We start from the raw sequence: 19,821 nt of genomic DNA, 5'->3' as shown, positions 1-19,821 counted from the left end.
ATTTCAAATTAATAAAAACGAGTATTACACACTTGTAATCATAGAAAATCAAATAAAAAGTTCTAACATTTACCATAAACCTCACTGATATGTCCTCATCAATCAATAGGTTTTTATCACTCTTCTACATGGCTATGATATAATCCCTCGTATTTGTAAAAGACAGAATAATGTAATACGATTTACATGCAAAGAACTGTATACAACTGCCTGAAACTTTTTTTTTAAAACATTTCCCCTTGAATAAGCAAACAAAACAGGACATAGCTCAAAGAATAAGGTCTTTTAGTGATACAGCTTTTGATGCATCAGACATTGATTGCTATAAGCAAAGTATATCTGCTTTTCTTTAGTCGGCAAAATAGGTCTTTATCAACAGGCATCTATCTGTAAGCAGTCGAGTGACACATCACCTGCTGAAAGAAAGCAAAACAGTTGTGCTGCAGTCATAGAAAGAAAGAAAGAAAACAAAAGGGAAGAATGGAGGGGAGTAAAAACTACCTGAACAAAAAGAAAAACAAATGTGCTTTTTCAAAAACGAGAATTGGGAAAGAGATAATACCTTGAATGGAACAAAGATGTTCACTGATGGCTCGATAAATATGCCAAAACTGAAAGACATCTTCTTACAGATGTATAACGCGTCCCCTTTCCTTGTTCGAGACTCTGCTTTATTGAGTTCCTTGAACCATACTGTTTTGAGATAACAGAGTACAACGACTGATCATTCTATAGATTATTTGTAGAAACCAAGCTTACGAGATCACTATAGATCACCTAGTAGGCTTTCAATAAAAGAAGTAGAGTTTTCCAGATGGATTTTATCAACCTTGGAGATCGTATTCAAAGAAAACACATTGACGGGAGAATGCCAACATCTTGTTAAATGATCAAGAAATAGTAGCATGCGATTCGAGAGTAGATCCATCATCTGAACATAGAATTTCTGTCATTTTTATTGGCTAAAGTTGAGCAAAAAAAAAAAAAAGGTCATTGAATGTAGGGGGTGTTGCTTGATTTTTATTAATAAACCATTCACTTCTTTGTGGCTTTACTTCATGCAAAAATATCTAAAATAAGATTTATTTCTAAAAAAATAAAAAACCGCTCTGTTTTCAACTTCAGAAGGTTCCCATCATTTCATGTCAAAATGAAACATCCTAGACAACACGGCCGGTCCTGAAGGAACAGCGCCGAATGTAATGCAATTTGATTGGATGAAACGACGGCTCATACATAAAACTTGGTAGTGACAAAATAAACAAAATAAACAAAAAAAACAAAAAAAAAAAAAAAAACTATCGATCTACCATCCTTCCACCAAAAAAGGGATAAAGCCACTGGAAATATGAATCATTAAAGCTTTAATATGTTGTATACGCAATAGTGACACCATGAAAAAGAGGGCCGATTTCCATCTCCACCTTATTTTCTTCTTTTGTTGACTGAAACGAAGCTCGGCTGGGATAGAGATGATCATTTGTGAGGGAAGAGGTTTGTAGAATGAATATGAAATGGCTGTGTTGTATGTGGTTTATCTTGTAGAAACAAAGATGTGCACAAGATAAAATGACATGACTTTTCAGACATGATTCAATATGAAATATAGACTCCACATGTTTGAATGTCAAGTTCTAAAATTAAACGAATCCATGTGGACTGAAAGAAAGAAAAAAGCTTGCTTTATACAATGAGAGAATAATGCAGGTTATGTACAGTAGAGTGAATGGTTTCAACAAGTTCCTTCTTTTCCGAAATATTTTGATTTGAAATGAGGGGCGATGATTCTATCTGGTAGATCACACTTCTAGAACAGGATATGGCTTTGTATTGGGCTCTACCTTCTTTCGTTCCAGAATAAGATGGGTGAGGGCTGATGAGTCTATGAATTGAGCTGAGAAAATAAAAAAGAGGGCTTCATCAAAAACGAAAACGTATAGCATTTTGTACTACCTCAAGTATTAATAAGATTGACGTGAAACCTGAAGTTGAAGAATGTACCTTTGCATTACATTGTTTAATAACCTGATCTTTTTTATTCTTTATGTCCGTGAAGTAACCCAATGTTTTCTTTTTTTCCTTCTCTTCAACAATACTTGTTGTTGTGACAAACAGAGATCTTCTACAAGTGGCTGTATTTAAAATTGAAACTTTTTTTTTTTTTTTTTTATTACCAGGAAAATACAAAGCAAATTTTTTCTATTTTTATAAACCACTTTATTTTAAGTATTGGCTGAGGTAGAACTAAAATAGTAACAAAATGATTCACTTTTGGAGTGGACGAAAAGGTCTGAAGCTCGAAAAGAATATAAATAGTCGGCAAGTTTTCGATCAAAATAAGAAAAATTAATCATTCCATTTGTGTTCTTTTTAAATTGTATAAAATGTACTTTAGTTATTTAATTTCTTTGGCTATTGCTGCTACTGCCGTCGCTGGAAAGCCCATTCTTCGCGCTGTAAGTCGTGCCTGTCTCGACAGGGGATACTGTTGCTAACGATTCCTACTAGCGTGCACCTACCAATGTCAATGAAGATGGTGTATATATTTCTTGTAATCGTCCTGGTGTGTTTGCAATGACCTTTGATGACGGACCTTACCAATACTCTTGGGACTTGGCCAAGTCTCTCAATGCACAAGGCATCCGATCCACCTTTTTCATCAATGGCAATAACTTTGTGTAAGTTGTGAGAAAAGTGATGTAAATACATTGTACTGATCATGATCCTATTAGCAATGTTGAAACTGACAAAGTGACGACATCAGATGGTGAAAAGACATACATGGAGGTCATCAAACATTACTATGACATGGGCCATGAAGTAGCCAGCCATACTTATGAGCACAAGGAACTTCAAGGTTTATCCGAGCAAGACATTGAATACCAAATGAATACCGAATCTGATATTATTTTCAAAGCCATCGGAAAAAGGTAAGTTTTTTTTTTTCTATTTCACCGGCTTTGCGCACATCATTTAACGGATGATCCATAGACCTGCTCTCATGCGTCCTCCCACTGGATCTTATGATGCCAATGCACTTGCTGTCTTGAAGAAACTCGGTTATAGCGTCGTCAACTGGGACCTTGACACCAACGACTGGAGAGCTCACGACTTTACTCAAGAAAAAGCTGCCTATCAAGAAATGGATAAGGATACATCTGGAACAGTTGGCCACATTACACTTGAACATGAAGTCTATGACCAGACTGTGAATGAGCTGATTCCTTGGGCTATTGAATATGTTAAATCTAAAAACTATAAATTTGTAACTGCTTCTGAATGTATTGGTGTAGAACCTTATCAATAAATAAAACACATTTTTTGTACAGTCATTCCAACACTAAAGGGCGGTTTTTAAAAAAGGGCGGATTTTATTTAGGTGTCGCAAGGCGTACACCATTGTAAGCGGTAAATAAAGTACAATCAGTTTTTTTTGTTTTGTTTTGCAATCCGTGCTAAGTGTGATAATATCAAAGAAACCTGAGGTAGAGAACCGAGAGGAAACACCTTATGGGTTAGCCTTGTAGTAAACGACTATTGTTTTCTTTGTGAATCTTGAGGATTTGTCTAGTGGCTCTTGCTACTACTTCCTGAGGCCAGAATTGATGGTCTTCAAAAATAAATTTCCAGTGAAGTTGTTATAGAGAGAGCAGCACAGAAGCGATGATATCCAAGTAGGCCACTGAGAGTGAAGGAGCGAGATGAATGAAGCTATAAGTCAACTTGGCAGGATCAACAAAAAAGCGAGAAGAAATTGTTGTCAGCTTTCAAGTTTGAAGGGACAAGACCACACAAAGTGTTCTTCAGAATCGACACCGCCACAATATACACAACCAGAGTCTAGAAATCGGGTTGGGATTAACTGGTGAAGACGTGTGAGCTCTGTGTGGGATAGATACCTTCCAAAAAAGGCGCCAGGCAGTAGGACTCGCACGCAGATATGATGCTGGTAACGTGGATGAGTGCGGTAGCTGAGATTCGCGAAACCATTTTGTGTTCAAAGAGGTTATAGGGGTCCCATCTGGTAAAAGTGAGTCCAGGATGTTGTCAAAGTCTGTTTCAGTAAGCGCAGGAAGCGGTAGCACTGACGAGATCATGTGGATCGAATTCTATGGACATTTGAACTGCTGGAAGAAGGTGGTTTCTTGTATGCGACATAGTTGAAGCTATTCAAAGTAATTCTTGTTCTTGGAGCGAAAAGGATCCGAAGGTGTGGGAGATCTACGTCGAAACTTACCACAAGTTATACCAAATCCATATACATGCTTGACAAGAATTTCAGACCAGTAGGAAGCCTTGAAACTTGATTTGGCAGGAGCAGTTAAGGGTAGACTTGAGTCAGTGGTAGTTCACTGACCATACGAATATCGAAGGCTTGCCAATCAATTTTATAATCAATTTTATTCATCGTTTTGAACAATGAGTTGAAACAGCCAAAGGACTTGATTGTGCTTGAACGCATGTTAGGAAGCAGTAGAGGTAAGATATGAGGAGGTGAAACTGAGAAAAGACGCAAGCAGTGTCGAAGAATATCACTAATGAAGATATCATAATAAAGTGGATCAGAGGAAGGAAGAAGTAATGACTGCAACCATCGAAGTTGTAGAGCTGCATGTTGTGTTCCAGGATCTAAAATGGCAAGCCCGCTTTCCTTACGTGATCGTTGGCATGTTTGGAAGATGACTACAGGTAAGCTTTTGCGTGCGAGAAATTGAATTATAGTCGAACGAACCTTACCGAGGTGGGATTGAGGAACAGCAAGAACACGGATAGTATGCCAGAGAGGACCAAGCAAGAGTGTATGAGCGACTAAACTACAACCAAGGATTGTCAGGTTGCGTTGAGCGAGCATTTGAGCACGTTGCTGTACTTTGAGCAGAAGATTATCAAGAAAACTAGAAAGCTGGTGGTTGGCGCTGGTGAGTGGGTAGCCAAGGTATATGGCCGCTGTGGATTTTGATCGATCATGCTACTGTGTTATACCATGAGAAGACAGGACGGATTGCCATGGGTGCTGCAGTTGTCCAGATAGTGAAATTGCCAAGGTTTTTTGACGGTTTAGGTGAGCATTGGATGTCCGAGAATAGAGATCCAAGATATCGAGTAAAGCATGAAGCATCTTATGAATAATCGATTATTTGGTGTAAAACTTTTTTACGAGTTTTTAGCGCATTTTTATATTATTAGGATGACCGATCGGCTCAAGTGCAACTTTAATATGAATGATAGCCTTCCTGGCTTCTTTATACATGGTGGCTACGCTATTTTAGATCGTGCAAAAGCTGAATCACAATACTGCGACAGTGTAAGAGCACTTACTGAATGCGAGATGTTAGAGTGTCAAAATTGGGCTTTGAACATCTTAGCTTCAGATTTCATGGTATTCGATTCTTTCAAATGTTCATTTAGATCCCTCTATTAACATAAAAATGTTTTTGTATAGCCTTTAAAACACCAGGACAGCTTTTGGCTGAACAAAGTATTCAGGACCAATTTGATAAGGGAATTCATCAATGCAGAGGAGACCCGATTTATTGTGTCTACGCCTGCTAACTACCATCAAACCGCTCCCCACCATCACAAAAGAATGTTAGAACCTGAAGCAGAACGGGTTTTACGTCCTAGAATCAATGTAGAATCCTCATAATGCTTATTTGAGTTCACTTTAAGCTGATTTTGATTTCTCTAGATTAAAGAAGATGATGGTATTATGCTTGATGGCTTAGATTAACGCTTGTTTTCATACTTGAAAACCAATGCTACCAACTATTACGTTTATAGGTACCATGACATTAATGCAAAAAATCAATGCAGAGTTTTAACTATTATGAACAATGTAATTGATATCGACGATATCTTTAAAAATGAACAATGGTATAGGTTGGCAAAGAGTCAAGCAAGTGCCATCTACAAAATGTATACTGTAAACTCTATTGAATTCAATTGTGTTACTCGCAATACCTCTCTTCGCGATGCATTACACAATGCCCATAAAAACTGGAAGGTAATGGTAAATAAACTCAAAAAAAATCATGAAAACCAGCGATCCAGAAAAAAACAGCTGTATACACAATATCATGGAGTCTTATCAAACTGCATACGGAAAAGTTTAAGGTGTTTGAACGTGAGACAAGTTTGTCAGGAGGCGACTTCGTTGTCAAAATTTGGGACCCCATATTAGAAAACTTATTTTCTGAAACAAGCGTGATATTGCATTGTCCTCGGCACCCTAACCAGTCCTTCGCAAAAGTCCATGCCATCCACTGTCTTCAGATGCACCGTCGACTCATGATGCCCGAAACTATTTCTGACCCATTGTCCTTCCTTTTAAATATACCACCTGCCAGGAAACCTCGCTCCTTTAACACAACACTCTCATGAACTCTCCGTTGGCCAATTATATGCACAACCCTATATGAACTCAATTACCTACATCACACTAAGCATCCGCCTACTCCGCCCACTCACCTCGGGCAAAGACTCTTAGAATGGTTCCCATCCTCTCCTTCTCGCTAGTGTATCTTACACTTGACCCCATTTACTCTTTCCACAGAATTTTTACCCTTGATCCCAAAGGGCTTTTTAGTTATCAATTTCCTGTTTAAACGTGATATTGCACTGGGATGACACATTATCAGAAATGAGTGAAGATGAAACAAGCCGACGAAGGATGGATCTTTGATTTCTTTGTTCCTCCAGTATTTCAAACGACGTCGGTGACATGGAGTTTGGCAAAAAGGTATCCATCACCAAGTTATATCATGACAACAAAAAACTTATCGCCAATGGAAAAGCTCAACTCAATGAAATTACAAAAATTTACAACGTTGATGCTTGCGATATCAAACTTTGTTTGGTGCAGGCTCTTGGATTTGAGACCATTATTTACGAAATGAGTCTGGAGAAGAAAGGCGTGTATGTTCCCAAAAAGGTCAAAGATTTTTTTTAAGGCTTATCAATACTACGTATGATGATAATCGAACTATCCATCATATGCAACGACAGTTTGAAGAAACAGGGAAGGATAGCTCGAGCAACATATGACAATAAGCCCGATCCCATCCCCAAGCCTAAATGGAGACAAGTCTGTGGGTGCCACCACCAAAAGCGCCAAAGGCAGCATCCTAAAAAAGCATTTACTTTATTTCTATTTTTATTATCAACATTATACTTGCCAGTCTTCATATTTCTATTATTCAAAATTGCAACACATACACTATTTTCCACATGTGACCAGGCACTTGAAACTATTTTTTTAAAAAAATTAAATAGTGTTGTTTCCTAATGGATAATGTTCATGATAAAATGTTCTCAAAATAAGCTCATATTTTGAAGAATGGTTATTTAATAGTTTATTCATATATATATAAATTCATATAAACTTAATATCTGGTATGGTCACCATTTTTTTCGATGATGGCACGGCACCTATTGGGCATACTGAGAACTAATTTTTCCAAAAGAATTGGTGGTATCTCAGACCACGTTTTATGGATGAAAGCTTCGAGCTGGTCGGTATTTGAGCATTGATTATCCATGTGTAAACTCTGGCGTCGCAGTTGATAAGGGAAATAGGTCACCAGTTTTTTAGTCGGGTTATTCTTAATTCCTGCCAAGATGTAGGAAATGTATGAGAATAGAGTATTTGATCAAATGCTTTCAAGACTAGCTCCTGTAGAGGGAGACACTGAAATAGTTGATAGAGAAACGCATATCTAAGACCATCCTCCCTAGGACTGCTGACTTTATTTTGTACTTGTGTTGTTTCATGAATAGTTTCCTCAATCGTAATCGGCTCCAGGAGAGAGTCGGTATGATCCTCATTTAATCGAGATAAATCCTGAATGTTATCAAGGTACGAATTTACTGCACGATCATCCACAGTGTCTGTAAAATGGAGAGGCCGATAAAACTGCTGAGCAATGGGAAGCAACTGATCTATATCCTCTACTGGATCCGCAGAATCATGGGGACATATGTTAGTAATATGTTGTCCAATCATATGCTGTCGATAAAGCTTCTTTAGATATTTAGTCAAAGTTTCATCTGCTTCCTGCTATCGAACGCTAGCCTTCAGGGCGAGAATATCGGAAAGTTTTTGTTGCTGTACTTCTATTTGCTTATCCAGGACAGGAAGATTTTGTAAACGAACATCCAACGGAGGCTTGCTATGTAAAAGTCTATTTTGGTCGCTCTGTAGCTGTCGTATTGTCTTCGTTCTCCAACTGATGTAATCAACTGCAAAAGAACGTGTTACACTTTTTGCCTGTGACTTAATATAGTCCTATTTCTTTTGGGTTCTCCATCTAAAATATATCTTTGGTAAGATGACATCCAGATGTTGTTTGAAATAGTATTGATAGACAGTTTTTCGAGCAAGAAGTTGATTACCACACCACAGATCATGACCTGAAGGGGATGTGCCAAGGCAGAAGGCAGCCGACAACAAGGAGTGATCGATCCAAGAATCATTGTGTTTTTGCAGATTACGTTTTATGGCTTAAGTGTACCTTGTCCACCTTTTCATTCCAAGGGATAGGATGCGTCGACTGCTTATAATTGATATCCTGAGAAGAGTCATTAAAAACAACATAGCCGGTACACATAATAGGTTCCAGCAAAACCCTTACATCAAGAGTTTCATCATAAACTTTTAAACTCTTTTTATAAACCTTCTAACAAATCACTTTCGCCCAGAAAAGGTAAATTCGAAAGACAAAGACGGGTTACTTTCATCTGGATATCAAAATCTCTGCACGGAACAATGGACAAATTATTCGCAAACCTAATACCATTAGTTAAAAAATCATTCAGGGCTATATCATCGGGGCCAGTTTATTTCAGCAAACCTCATAGAACTCACTTGTTGAGTGATAACACCCACTCGAGAAGAGTATTGTTTAGCAACTAAACCTAAGAATTCGATCTTATAATCTTTACATCCAGTCATGTCGACAAATACACCGCCTGAGCTATGGCCAGGCCACCAGATATTCGTCTTAAAAACTGCTGATTCTTTTATATTAGTTGCATCTGATGCACTTACTGCAAGATTTATTGAAGAAAGTAAAAGTGATTTACGGCTTTTGCTTACCACCTGTGCCCAAGATCTCTTGGTTGAAAAAGATGTAGATGATATTGCATTAGATATCAAAGAGGGTAGCTTGGCTAAGCTATTGTTATGATCAAAATTGTTTCTGTTGGAAAGAACCATGGCAAGTTAGAAAATAGTTCAGCAATCAATTTATAAAAGGACATTAAATGGTTCACCAAAAATCTTCCCAAGTATGACGGTGGTGAATGAACTAACAGCGAGATTTTTAACCAAGAGTTCCATAGGGAACCTAAAAGAAGGACTATGGATGCTCTGTAAAGAACCAACGCAATATACAAAGGAGTCGATCGTCTAATCATCACTGAAGGAGCAGCAACAGGTCTTTATGAAGAATATCAAAACTTTTTAGAGACAGAAGGAAGCGAAGAGTTATTCCTTCATACCATGGAAGGGATCAGACAACGGGCAGTCTACTCATATGCTACGAGCAAAACAACGAAAAATGAGGCTAGCTCAATGGCTATCAAGGAGCTCAGGCTCCCAGACAGTTTTAAACGACTAGAAGAAGAAGAAACTCTAAGCAACAAATCATTGGCCTTGGGCAAGCAAGATGTGGAAAAAAAAATTACAAGTAAGATATGAACAGTCCATCTCCCGAAATACAGTTGAAAGAAGTCAAAACTCATTCAACTAACATGACAAAACTCTTGAAAGACAGTAATGGAATACAAGAGGAAGAGAAGATTTCTATTTTCTTTTGAAGGAGCAAGAGCTCCCCACAAACAAAGCTCAAATCAACCTCAATAAAACAAATAAAGTCATCAGTATTTTCTCCTGATGCAATGACACGTTACAGCGTTTCACAATATGCCATTTCATCAAGTGGATGGCTTCAACAATTTGCACACCAATGAAGACAGCAAGTTCTTCATCAATGGCCAGTCTCAGTGGTAGCACAAGTCTATCAACTTCAGTGGAATCGAGCACCTTGTCCAAGGAGGTACACACTAATGAAGCTCACGCAGTAAGAAAAGAGAGCAATGGATGAAGCAATACATAAGTTCCTCCGCTCAGGTATCATAAAACGATCACCTTCTCAGGACAAAAATTACTTCTCGATTTTTTTTTTTTTTTACTGTCCAAGAACCAAACAAAGACAGAATAATCTTAGATTGTACGAAGCTGAATCTATATATACAGTGTCACCATTTCAAAATGGAAGGAACTCCAGCACTGAGAGAGACAATAGGGAAAGATGATTACATTTGCAACGTCGATTTGAGAGATGCACATGCGATAGTATCGATTCACAAGAGTTCAAGAGATTTCGACTTTCTTACATCAAAGAGTGATCTACAAATACAGATCCCTAACATTGGGTTCGAATGTAACGCCAAGGATTTTCTCAAAGCTTTTGAAATATGCCCTGGAACCTCTCAGGAAAATAGGTCTTTGCTTTGTCTTTCACTTAGACAACATCTGTGCTCTAGCCAAGACAAAGGAACAGATGATGAATCATACCCAACAAATGATTCATCACTTAGAAGCATTATGATTTCTAAGCAACAAGGAGAACAGCATATTGATTCCGAACAAGGTATGATCAATCCTAGGTTTTCAATTCAATACGCTTCATATGATGATTCAAGCATCAAAGATAAAAATCCAAAAAACAAATGTGTTTTATTTATTGATAAGGTTCTACACCAATGCAGTCAGAAGCAGTTACAAATTGATAGTTTTTAGATTTAACATAGTCAATAGCCCAAGGAATCAGCTCATTCACAGTCTGGTTATAGACTTCATGTTCAAGTGTAATGTGGCCAACTGTTCCGGTCGTATCCTTGTCCATCTCTTGATAGGCTGACTTTTCTTGAGTAAAGTCGTGAGCTCTCCAGTCGTTGGTGTCAAGGTCCCAGTTGACGACGCTATAGCCGAGCTTCTTCAAGACAGCAAGTGCATTGGCATCATAAGATCCAGTGGGAGGACGCATGAGAGCAGGTCTATGGATCATCCGTTAAATGATGTGCACAAAGCCATTGAAATAGAAAAAATAGAAAAAAAAAAAAAAAGCTTACCTTTTTCCGATGGCTTTGAAAATAATATCAGATTCGGTATTCATTTGGTATTCAATGTCTTGCTCGGATAAACCTTGAAGTTCCTTGTGCTCATAAGTATGGCTGGCTACTTCATGGCCCATGTCATAGTAATGTTTGATGACCTCCATGTAGGTCTTTTCACCTTCTGATGTCGTCAACTTGTCAGTCTCAACATTGCTAATAGGATCATCATCAGTACAATGTCTTCACATTACTTTTTTTCTTTTTTTTTTTTTTTTGTTTTTTGTCTCGCAACTCACACAAAGTTCTTGCCATTGATGAAAAAGGTGGATCGAATGCCTTGTGCATTGAGAGACTTGGCCAAGTCCCAAGAGTATTGGTAAGGTCCGTCATCAAAGGTCATTGCAAACACACCCGAACGATTACAAGAGATGTAGACACCATCTGCATTGACGTTGGTAGGTGCACGCTAGTGAGAAATCGTTAGCAACAACATCCCCTTGTCGAGACAGGCACGACTTACAGCACGAAGAATGGGGTTTCCAACAACAGCCGTAGCTGCGACAGCTAAAGAAATCAGACAATGAAAGTACATTTTGTATGATTTATAAAAAAAAAAAAAACACAAAGTGAATCGAAAACTCGTCGACTATTTATGTTCTCTTTGAGACCTTGGCCCTCTTTTTCATCCATCCTAAAAGCGTCTCATCTTGTTACTATTTTCGTTCCAACTTTGCCAATACTCAACACAAAATAAAGTGATTTATAAAAATAGAAAAAATTTGCTTTTTCCTGGTAAAAAAGAAAAAGAAAAATTAAATAAAGATCAGATTATCCAATACGTTTCAATGGTTTATTTATTCGTATTTCACAAGACCACCGTGTGCACATTGTGTCTTGTAGAAATCGCTTTGACCCGGGTCAGATCAAAAGAGAAGAAGAAAAAGAAACCAAGAGCCTCTTTAGGATCAAGGACAGAGATGAATAGAGACTAATAACTACAGTGCTCTCGGCGCAAGCACCCGACTTGGGCATTAATTAATTAACAGGGCTTCATTTCCCAATTTCCGGTTTCCTACTTTTCTCATTCGTGGATTTTCATGTATCCAACTTGCGGATTTTCTTTTTTCATTAGCAGCCCTTCTAAGCAAAAGGAAACACACATGTTCAAGTGGAGATGCTTGTTATTATAAATATATTTATTGTTAATATGAGTTTGATTGAGACAGTTCTCAAAGTGATTCACAGAATGCTAGATAATAGCCTTCAGGTAGCGAATAGGAACATCACTACATCCATCAGAAATCGTAAGCCCCAAATCCTCTTTGTCGTTAAATTTATTGCGTTTGATTATGTTTGTAACAATCGACCAGGATCGCTCTATCACATTAAGCTCTGCAGAATAAGAGAGAAGATAGACACATTTATATCCTCTGCTTGTCATCATTTTATCCACCTCATTTGAGGTAGAATGGTTGTACTATTTATGACTAGATAAAGCCCTTTCATTTCCAAGTAGTTTATCCATCACATCCAATATATTTGAAGCGAACTTTAAATAACGACCTGTTGTAGTTCCTTTAGGAGTTGCTTGTTTTCAGCCACCTGCCTTTCTCTTGAGTCCGCTTTCAACTTTTTTTTTAGAAAACTTTGGAATTCTTACTTCAATAGTCAAAACACCAAAGGCAGATACGACATCAAGTACTGAATAAGATATTGCCTTAATCAGCGGCCTGGTGATTATGGCTAGAGCACTGTGTATAGAGCGCACAGTAGATAATCTCGTGCTAATATTGAAGTCAGATTCTTCAATAAAGATACAATTCTTCAAAAAAAAAACCCCCATATCACTTTCTGCCTACTGCTTTACCCGAGCTAGGCGCTTCTTAACTCTATCCTCGTCCTTTCTTATTACAGGATGAAGTGTAACTTTTTTTTTTTCATTGTAAAGTCGCACTCATGCAATATAAAGTCACCAACAACAGTATCATTTAAGCTGAAACTCACAAGTTGTTTCACCAAACCTTCTACTGCATCTGACGTTCTCGATTAAGAAAGGGAGTATTCATCAAAGAAGTTGATAAAGGATTTCTTTATGTTCATCCTGTAGTTGGCCTTTTTTTTTTGAGATTGATCTTGTTCGTTTGTTTCTCATCGATATCCCAACCAGACTCATTTATTAATCTCTGTGCTCAGCCTTGAACAGTACGCTCGGCAATGCCCGCAATCCTAGCAGGTTTTGCATCCTTAAAAAGTTTAAACTTAACATCGTATGCAAAAAGACATCTTTGCGCATCAATGTATAAGTTTTACTGCTTTTCTGAATTGCTTCTCGATGCTTTAGCAGCTAGCTCTTTCTCCCATTTTTTGACCTAGCATTTTGTCATTTGGATCTAATTCTGAAACTTAAAGTCATAGAGAAAAAAAGGACCCGTTTTGAATTGTTGAAAATAGAAAATACTAATTGAAAAACAAAATCCGCAAAAATGAAATAAGAACTCGGGAAACAGCGCCCGGGAACACAGTAGTTATTAGTCTCTATTCATCTCTGTCCTTGATCCTAAAGAGGCTCTTGGTTTCTTTTTCTTCTTCTCTTTTGATCTGACCCGGGTCAAAGCGATTTCTACAAGACACAATGTGCACACGGTGGTCTTGTGAAATACGAATAAATAAACCATTGAAACGTATTGGATAATCTGATCTTTATTTAATTTTTCTTTTTCTTTTTTACCAGGAAAAAGCAAATTTTTTCTATTTTTATAAATCACTTTATTTTGTGTTGAGTATTGGCAAAGTTGGAACGAAAATAGTAACAAGATGAGACGCTTTTAGGATGGATGAAAAAGAGGGCCAAGGTCTCAAAGAGAACATAAATAGTCGACGAGTTTTCGATTCACTTTGTGTTTTTTTTTTTTTTATAAATCATACAAAATGTACTTTCATTGTCTGATTTCTTTAGCTGTCGCAGCTACGGCTGTTGTTGGAAACCCCATTCTTCGTGCTGTAAGTCGTGCCTGTCTCGACAAGGGGATGTTGTTGCTAACGATTTCTCACTAGCGTGCACCTACCAACGTCAATGCAGATGGTGTCTACATCTCTTGTAATCGTTCGGGTGTGTTTGCAATGACCTTTGATGACGGACCTTACCAATACTCTTGGGACTTGGCCAAGTCTCTCAATGCACAAGGCATTCGATCCACCTTTTTCATCAATGGCAAGAACTTTGTGTGAGTTGCGAGACAAAAAACAAAAAAAAAAAAAAAAGAAAAAAAGTAATGTGAAGACATTGTACTGATGATGATCCTATTAGCAATGTTGAGACTGACAAGTTGACGACATCAGAAGGTGAAAAGACCTACATGGAGGTCATCAAACATTACTATGACATGGGCCATGAAGTAGCCAGCCATACTTATGAGCACAAGGAACTTCAAGGTTTATCCGAGCAAGACATTGAATACCAAATGAATACCGAATCTGATATTATTTTCAAAGCCATCGGAAAAAGGTAAGCTTTTTTTTTTTTTTTCTATTTTTTCTATTTCAATGGCTTTGTGCACATCATTTAACGGATGATCCATAGACCTGCTCTCATGCGTCCTCCCACTGGATCTTATGATGCCAATGCACTTGCTGTCTTGAAGAAGCTCGGCTATAGCGTCGTCAACTGGGACCTTGACACCAACGACTGGAGAGCTCACGACTTTACTCAAGAAAAGTCAGCCTATCAAGAGATGGACAAGGATACGACCGGAACAGTTGGCCACATTACACTTGAACATGAAGTCTATAACCAGACTGTGAATGAGCTGATTCCTTGGGCTATTGACTATGTTAAATCTAAAAACTATCAATTTGTAACTGCTTCTGACTGCATTGGTGTAGAACCTTATCAATAAATAAAGTAATTTGTTTTGTCAATCATTGGTGTGACACGGATAAAGAGAGAGAGAGAGAGATCCCCTTTTAAAATCTGAATTGAATCATTTCGAACCCCTTGTTTTCTCCTTTGCTTGAACGTATTCTTTGCGCCACTTGAGAGAAAAATGGTGTTGATGTGAAAAGGGGATTCCCTTGAAGAGTTTATTAAACCTTACTGTTTTTTTTTATATAAAGTAAAAGGAGGTTAATTTATTTCAATTGGACTCTATCGTTTTCATGATGTGTTGTTTTCCTTGTTTTATCCCGCCCTTCTCTCTCTTTCTCCCTCTTTCCAGCCCCTTAATTTTTATGCAAATCAAAAGAGGTTTCTTCTTTGCATACGATTTAGAAAAAAAAAGTATAAGTAAAGCTTGATCTACTACTTCTTTTCTTTTGTATTCACCATGTATTTCAATTCTCTCTTGGCCACCTTGGTCTTCTCCTCGGCCCTTGCTGTTCCTGTGAAAAGAGGAGCGGGTGATATCTATCGGTCCTGTATCCAATCAAAGCAATTCGCCTTGACCTTTGATGACGGACCGAGTGAACTGACATGGAATCTGGCGACAAGGTTACATGAGGAAGGCATTCAGGCCACTTTCTTTATCAATGGTAAAAATTGGGTGTAAGTAAACAAACCAGATCCAGACTCGGACTGACCCATGTATAGTGATGTCGAACAGGACTCGGTGTCTACGCCTGAGGGTGAAAAGTCCTATATGGACGTGATCAGACATTATAAAGACATGGGCCATGAGATCGGCAGCCATACCTACCAACATCAGGTCCTGACCGGGGCCAGTGAAGAAACGATCCGGGAACAGATGAACAAGGAATCGGACATTATCTACAAGGCGATCGGTGAACGTCCGGCGTTGATGCGACCTCCTGAAGGTGACCTGGACAGCAATGCGGTCCAGGTCTTGCGTGACTTGGGTTACTCCATCATCCTCTGGGACATTGACACCAAAGATTGGGAGACGCATGACTTGGCTTCAGAACAGGAAGCCTACAAGACCGTGTTGGACCTCGAGCCGACCAAGGGACATATCGCTCTTCAACATGAGGTCTATGATCAGACTGTGAATGAGCTTGTGCCTTGGATTCTTGATTATGTGAAATCAAAAGGATATACCTTTGTCCCTGTCTCTCAGTGTATCGGTGCCAATGCCTACCAATAATGACTCTATTGTTTGAATAAGAATTATAATAAACCTTTGTGTGCTATTGAACATGATTCAATCTTTGTTTTTCAAAAAAAAGGGAGGGGGAGATTTCAATTCAGGACCACCGTTTTTTTTTTAAAGTAAAATAAATGCAGGACTTTGTGTTCTGTCCCTTAAAACTTTATAGTTTACCCCCCCCCTTTTCCCAACTCTGACTGCAGGTTTGGGTAAAGCAAAGGTGTTTAAAGAACATCCAAAAAAAGAAATGATGTAGGATCGGATAGGACCTGTCCCCCTTGTTTTTTTAAAGATGGCTTATAAATCCCCTTTTTTTTTGAAATCAATGGATGAGACCATCGGTGGTGACGATAGTTTGGAAACTACAAACAAAAAAAGAAGGAGAGAGAAAGGAATCGGTCTGATGGAGAGCATAATCGAAGCGATTCCCCTTTTCTTTTTCATCCTTTCCTTTTTCGTTGAAAGAAGGGGACAAGTGCCTGACGCGTAGGATGGACTGAGGTGATGAAAATAGAAGGTAGCAAAGAATGAGCCAATTTCTGACTTTGTAATAAAACACGTTGTCTTGGAAACCAGTGATTTTTGGTTTTATTTGTTGTTTTGGTTTTCACATGTCAAAAAAGATAAGGAAAATCCTGTTGACAATGACATGAAAGGAAGAATCGGGATTTTTTTTCAATTAAAAATCACGAGCCATTGTTTATTTACAAAAGATACGGCCTTTTTTCTTGCTTCTTTTGATCATGATAGCTGTCAAATGTTGATTATATTTATTAAAAACATAAAGCATATTAAAAAAGAATCCCCTTTTTCATAAAAAAAATCATAGAAAGAAACATAAAGCACAATAAAAATACATTGAAAGGATGGTATGAAGGTTTAAAAGATGAAGGTTTAAAATAATGCCATTATTTTTTTTTTGTTTTGTTTTATGGGACCACAGGACAATGTTCTATTAAGAAAAAAAAAAAGAAATGAATTAGACCAAGTAAAGAAGAAATGAGTAGCTTACTTGTCATATGAACATAAGATCCACAAACAGCGCAAGTTGATTTTCCTTTTGAGAGAAGTTCCATTGCGTGTTGAATATCAGTGGATGAATTCATGTTGAATAATTAAAAAATATAAAGTGAAAGAAGAAGATGAACAAGAAGAAGGGGATCGATTGGTTATATAGTCCACTTCAACACGCGTTCTAAACTTGGCAAATCCGGATAAAAGCTCTATTCTTATCTCCATTCCGATCCGTAAAGAAAATATACGTCAATCACCTTTATAATAACGCGTTCTCTCCCCTTTTTTTTCTCTCTCTCTCTCTTTTACTTTTTATTATCAAGATAGGACTTGTCTTTTTTTCCCCCTCCTCCTTTTTCTTTTCTTTATCAGGTAAATATCAAATCAATAGATAACCCCCCTTCCTTTCCTTTTATCTATCTTTTGAAAGACATGTGTCAATCAAGATGATCCTAAGCTTGTCAGATAAGTCGACTTTGATTATTTATTGACATATGCAATCGATTGAATACACAAGTCAATGCTTACAGTCAAAGAGACTTGGATAACGTTGTATTACAACAAAGTGTATTTTTATCTTTTATTTTGACTAGGAATGCATGCAAGTAAAAAAAAGATAAGAAGAAAATAAGCCGGGGTGAAATTAATCTGATCAAGCCATCTAATATATGCATTCTTCTTACATCATCCAAGACCTGTTTCACGAACAAAGAGATGGCTGAGTGAATGTGTGTTACCCTTCGGTGGATTAAAATCAGTTCGTCTTCTTATGACTTGTCAATTCGAGTCATGTTTGGGGATTATCAAAATAAATAGATGACAATAAGATTTCCCCCTTTTTTTTTCATTTTTATTATGTCATCTTGCTCGATTTCTCTCTTTTTTTTTTTTTTTTTGAAAGAGAACCAACTGTCTGTCTTTTTTTATAAAACATCCCACTGAATCAGGTTGATCATCCAAGTTCTATTTTCATTCCTTTTTCACCAACAAATCCATGACATAGCCTAAAAGAAGGATGTTTGACTTTTTTTTTTTCTTTTGGTCCCACCCTGTTTTACCAGTGGACCTCGTTTGGGCTTTGTTTTCTGACCCATCTTCTTTCTCCTGATCCCAGTGGACAGGATGAAACAAGCCATGATTCTTTTAAACAAACCAGGCCTGTCATCCCACTCCACCAACGGAGGACTTGAACCTGAGCATTCAATCACAAAACAAGACGATTCACTTTTTCTCTCTTTGGCTACAAACGGATGCTTCAGATAGGATCCCAACAGAAAGTTGGATAGCATCTGTTTAAACAAATACCCAGAGGTTGAAATACAAAAACAAAAAAAGGGTCACTTTTGAGATCAGACAAGAGGCATGTCAAAAAGAGGAATGAAAACAAGACAGTGAGCCATCCAGCGAACAGAGAGAGGGGGGAATATCAAATCCACAGACCACCTCTCCTTTCACTCTCTGTCTTTTCAGAACCTCACTGATGTCTTTAGACAGAAAAGCAAAAGAGAGTGCACCACTGTCTGTTGGATCAAGGCACAGGCCTGGTCACCGTGACAGTGAATGAGTTCAAACCAAAAAAACACTCGTTGACGCTTGTCTGCCACGGATCTTTTTCCAACAGAGGCATTGAAGTCTGCTTTGGACAGTCAAAGCTCTCTTTGTTTTCAAAAACAGTTGGTATGATTCCATTCAATTCTTTTTTTTTTAAAAAAAAAAAAAAAAAAAAGTATCGTGATATTTTTACTTTGGTTTATTTCTAGAGTGTGAAAAAGAATCCCGTCTACAGATGAATACGAGACATCTTGAGCTTATTTTGGTGTGATCTAGGGTGGATCACCTTGTACTCTTTTTACAAAGGGAGGATCCATGACTCTGTTGTAACAAAAAAGAGCACAAGCCATAAAGAAAAGAAAAAAAAACCGGGGAAAAACGATAATCGAGTGAGACAGGAAGTGATAGGAGACAATGTACAAGATGTAAGGTTACTCGTCCCAAAAAAAAAATTCTAGTCAATCTGAATCTCAACTGTAACCCAAACTGTCGCTGTTATTTATTAATGAGTAACACAGTAATAAACCACGTTTTTTATTATTTTAGTTTTCTTTTTTTTTTGTTCTTATTACTGGTAGTATTTGGAATAGCGAGAAAGGGAAAGATGACAAAGAGAAATAAGAAAAAAAGAGATGTTCTAGAGTATTTATTTTAATGGAATTATTAAACGCTAGTATAAAAACAAGTAGTAAGAAAGGAGTAAGAAAAGGAGTCGTCGTGTAACAATGAAGATGCAAATGAAAAATAAAATATAAAAGCTCTCATCTTGTAACATCACCTTTTATTCAAACCATATCCATTCACTTTTCTAAAAGTACAAGACAATCAATGACAATTGAGAGAACACATCCCTTTGGCTCATTTGAAGAACAGGATGATTGACCAAGATGATCGGCTATTGAAACAACAGTTCCTTTTTTTTTGTCTATAAAATAAAAAAAAATCTTTTTTTTATTCTTTATCCTTTTCTTTTCTTCACCGCGTTCACCCAATTCCTTTCCTTACAAAGACCCCACTTACTTTCCTTTTTCAATAAAAC

The 19,821-nt window shown here is 37.6% G+C and overlaps 7 protein-coding genes across 7 annotated transcripts; 5 read left to right on the top strand and 2 right to left on the bottom strand.

Annotated features, from left to right (window-relative positions):
• Positions 1 to 2,384: 2,384 nt before the first annotated feature.
• On the top strand, positions 2,385 to 3,307 carry RO3G_04744 (uncharacterized protein; the record flags this gene model as incomplete). Its single annotated transcript, XM_067659334.1, has 4 exons — positions 2,385 to 2,456; positions 2,509 to 2,678; positions 2,733 to 2,930; positions 2,992 to 3,307. The coding sequence occupies 4 exons, from the start codon at positions 2,385 to 2,387 to the stop codon at positions 3,305 to 3,307; spliced, it is 756 nt and encodes a 251-aa protein (XP_067515435.1).
• Positions 3,308 to 4,321: 1,014 nt separating this feature from the next.
• RO3G_04743 (uncharacterized protein) lies at positions 4,322 to 5,009 on the bottom strand (the record flags this gene model as incomplete). Its single annotated transcript, XM_067659333.1, has 2 exons — positions 4,322 to 4,895; positions 4,984 to 5,009. The coding sequence occupies 2 exons, from the start codon at positions 5,007 to 5,009 to the stop codon at positions 4,322 to 4,324; spliced, it is 600 nt and encodes a 199-aa protein (XP_067515434.1).
• Positions 5,010 to 5,914: 905 nt separating this feature from the next.
• Positions 5,915 to 6,381, top strand: RO3G_04742 (uncharacterized protein; the record flags this gene model as incomplete). Its single annotated transcript, XM_067659332.1, has 2 exons — positions 5,915 to 6,004; positions 6,109 to 6,381. 2 exons carry the CDS (start codon positions 5,915 to 5,917, stop codon positions 6,379 to 6,381), a joined length of 363 nt encoding a protein of 120 aa, XP_067515433.1.
• A 340-nt stretch (positions 6,382 to 6,721) lies between these two features.
• On the top strand, positions 6,722 to 6,949 carry RO3G_04741 (uncharacterized protein; the record flags this gene model as incomplete). The annotated part of the gene is made up of 1 exon (XM_067659331.1): positions 6,722 to 6,949. One exon carries the CDS (start codon positions 6,722 to 6,724, stop codon positions 6,947 to 6,949), a length of 228 nt encoding a protein of 75 aa, XP_067515432.1.
• A 3,793-nt stretch (positions 6,950 to 10,742) lies between these two features.
• Positions 10,743 to 11,518, bottom strand: RO3G_04740 (uncharacterized protein; the record flags this gene model as incomplete). Its single annotated transcript, XM_067659330.1, has 3 exons — positions 10,743 to 11,058; positions 11,134 to 11,331; positions 11,415 to 11,518. The coding sequence occupies 3 exons, from the start codon at positions 11,516 to 11,518 to the stop codon at positions 10,743 to 10,745; spliced, it is 618 nt and encodes a 205-aa protein (XP_067515431.1).
• A 2,528-nt stretch (positions 11,519 to 14,046) lies between these two features.
• RO3G_04739 (uncharacterized protein) lies at positions 14,047 to 15,014 on the top strand (the record flags this gene model as incomplete). The annotated part of the gene is made up of 4 exons (XM_067659329.1): positions 14,047 to 14,118; positions 14,173 to 14,342; positions 14,426 to 14,623; positions 14,699 to 15,014. The coding sequence occupies 4 exons, from the start codon at positions 14,047 to 14,049 to the stop codon at positions 15,012 to 15,014; spliced, it is 756 nt and encodes a 251-aa protein (XP_067515430.1).
• Positions 15,015 to 15,440: 426 nt separating this feature from the next.
• RO3G_04738 (uncharacterized protein) lies at positions 15,441 to 16,214 on the top strand (the record flags this gene model as incomplete). Its single annotated transcript, XM_067659328.1, has 2 exons — positions 15,441 to 15,658; positions 15,704 to 16,214. The coding sequence occupies 2 exons, from the start codon at positions 15,441 to 15,443 to the stop codon at positions 16,212 to 16,214; spliced, it is 729 nt and encodes a 242-aa protein (XP_067515429.1).
• Between the last annotated feature and the right edge of the window lie 3,607 nt (positions 16,215 to 19,821).

The sequence above is a fragment of the Rhizopus delemar genome, genomic scaffold (genome assembly GCF_000149305.1).
Source record: "Rhizopus delemar RA 99-880 supercont3.3 genomic scaffold, whole genome shotgun sequence".
Taxonomy (NCBI): domain Eukaryota; kingdom Fungi; phylum Mucoromycota; class Mucoromycetes; order Mucorales; family Rhizopodaceae; genus Rhizopus; species Rhizopus delemar.
The sequence above is the reverse complement of the archived record's forward strand: the minus strand, read 5'-3'. Positions and strand labels throughout refer to the sequence as shown.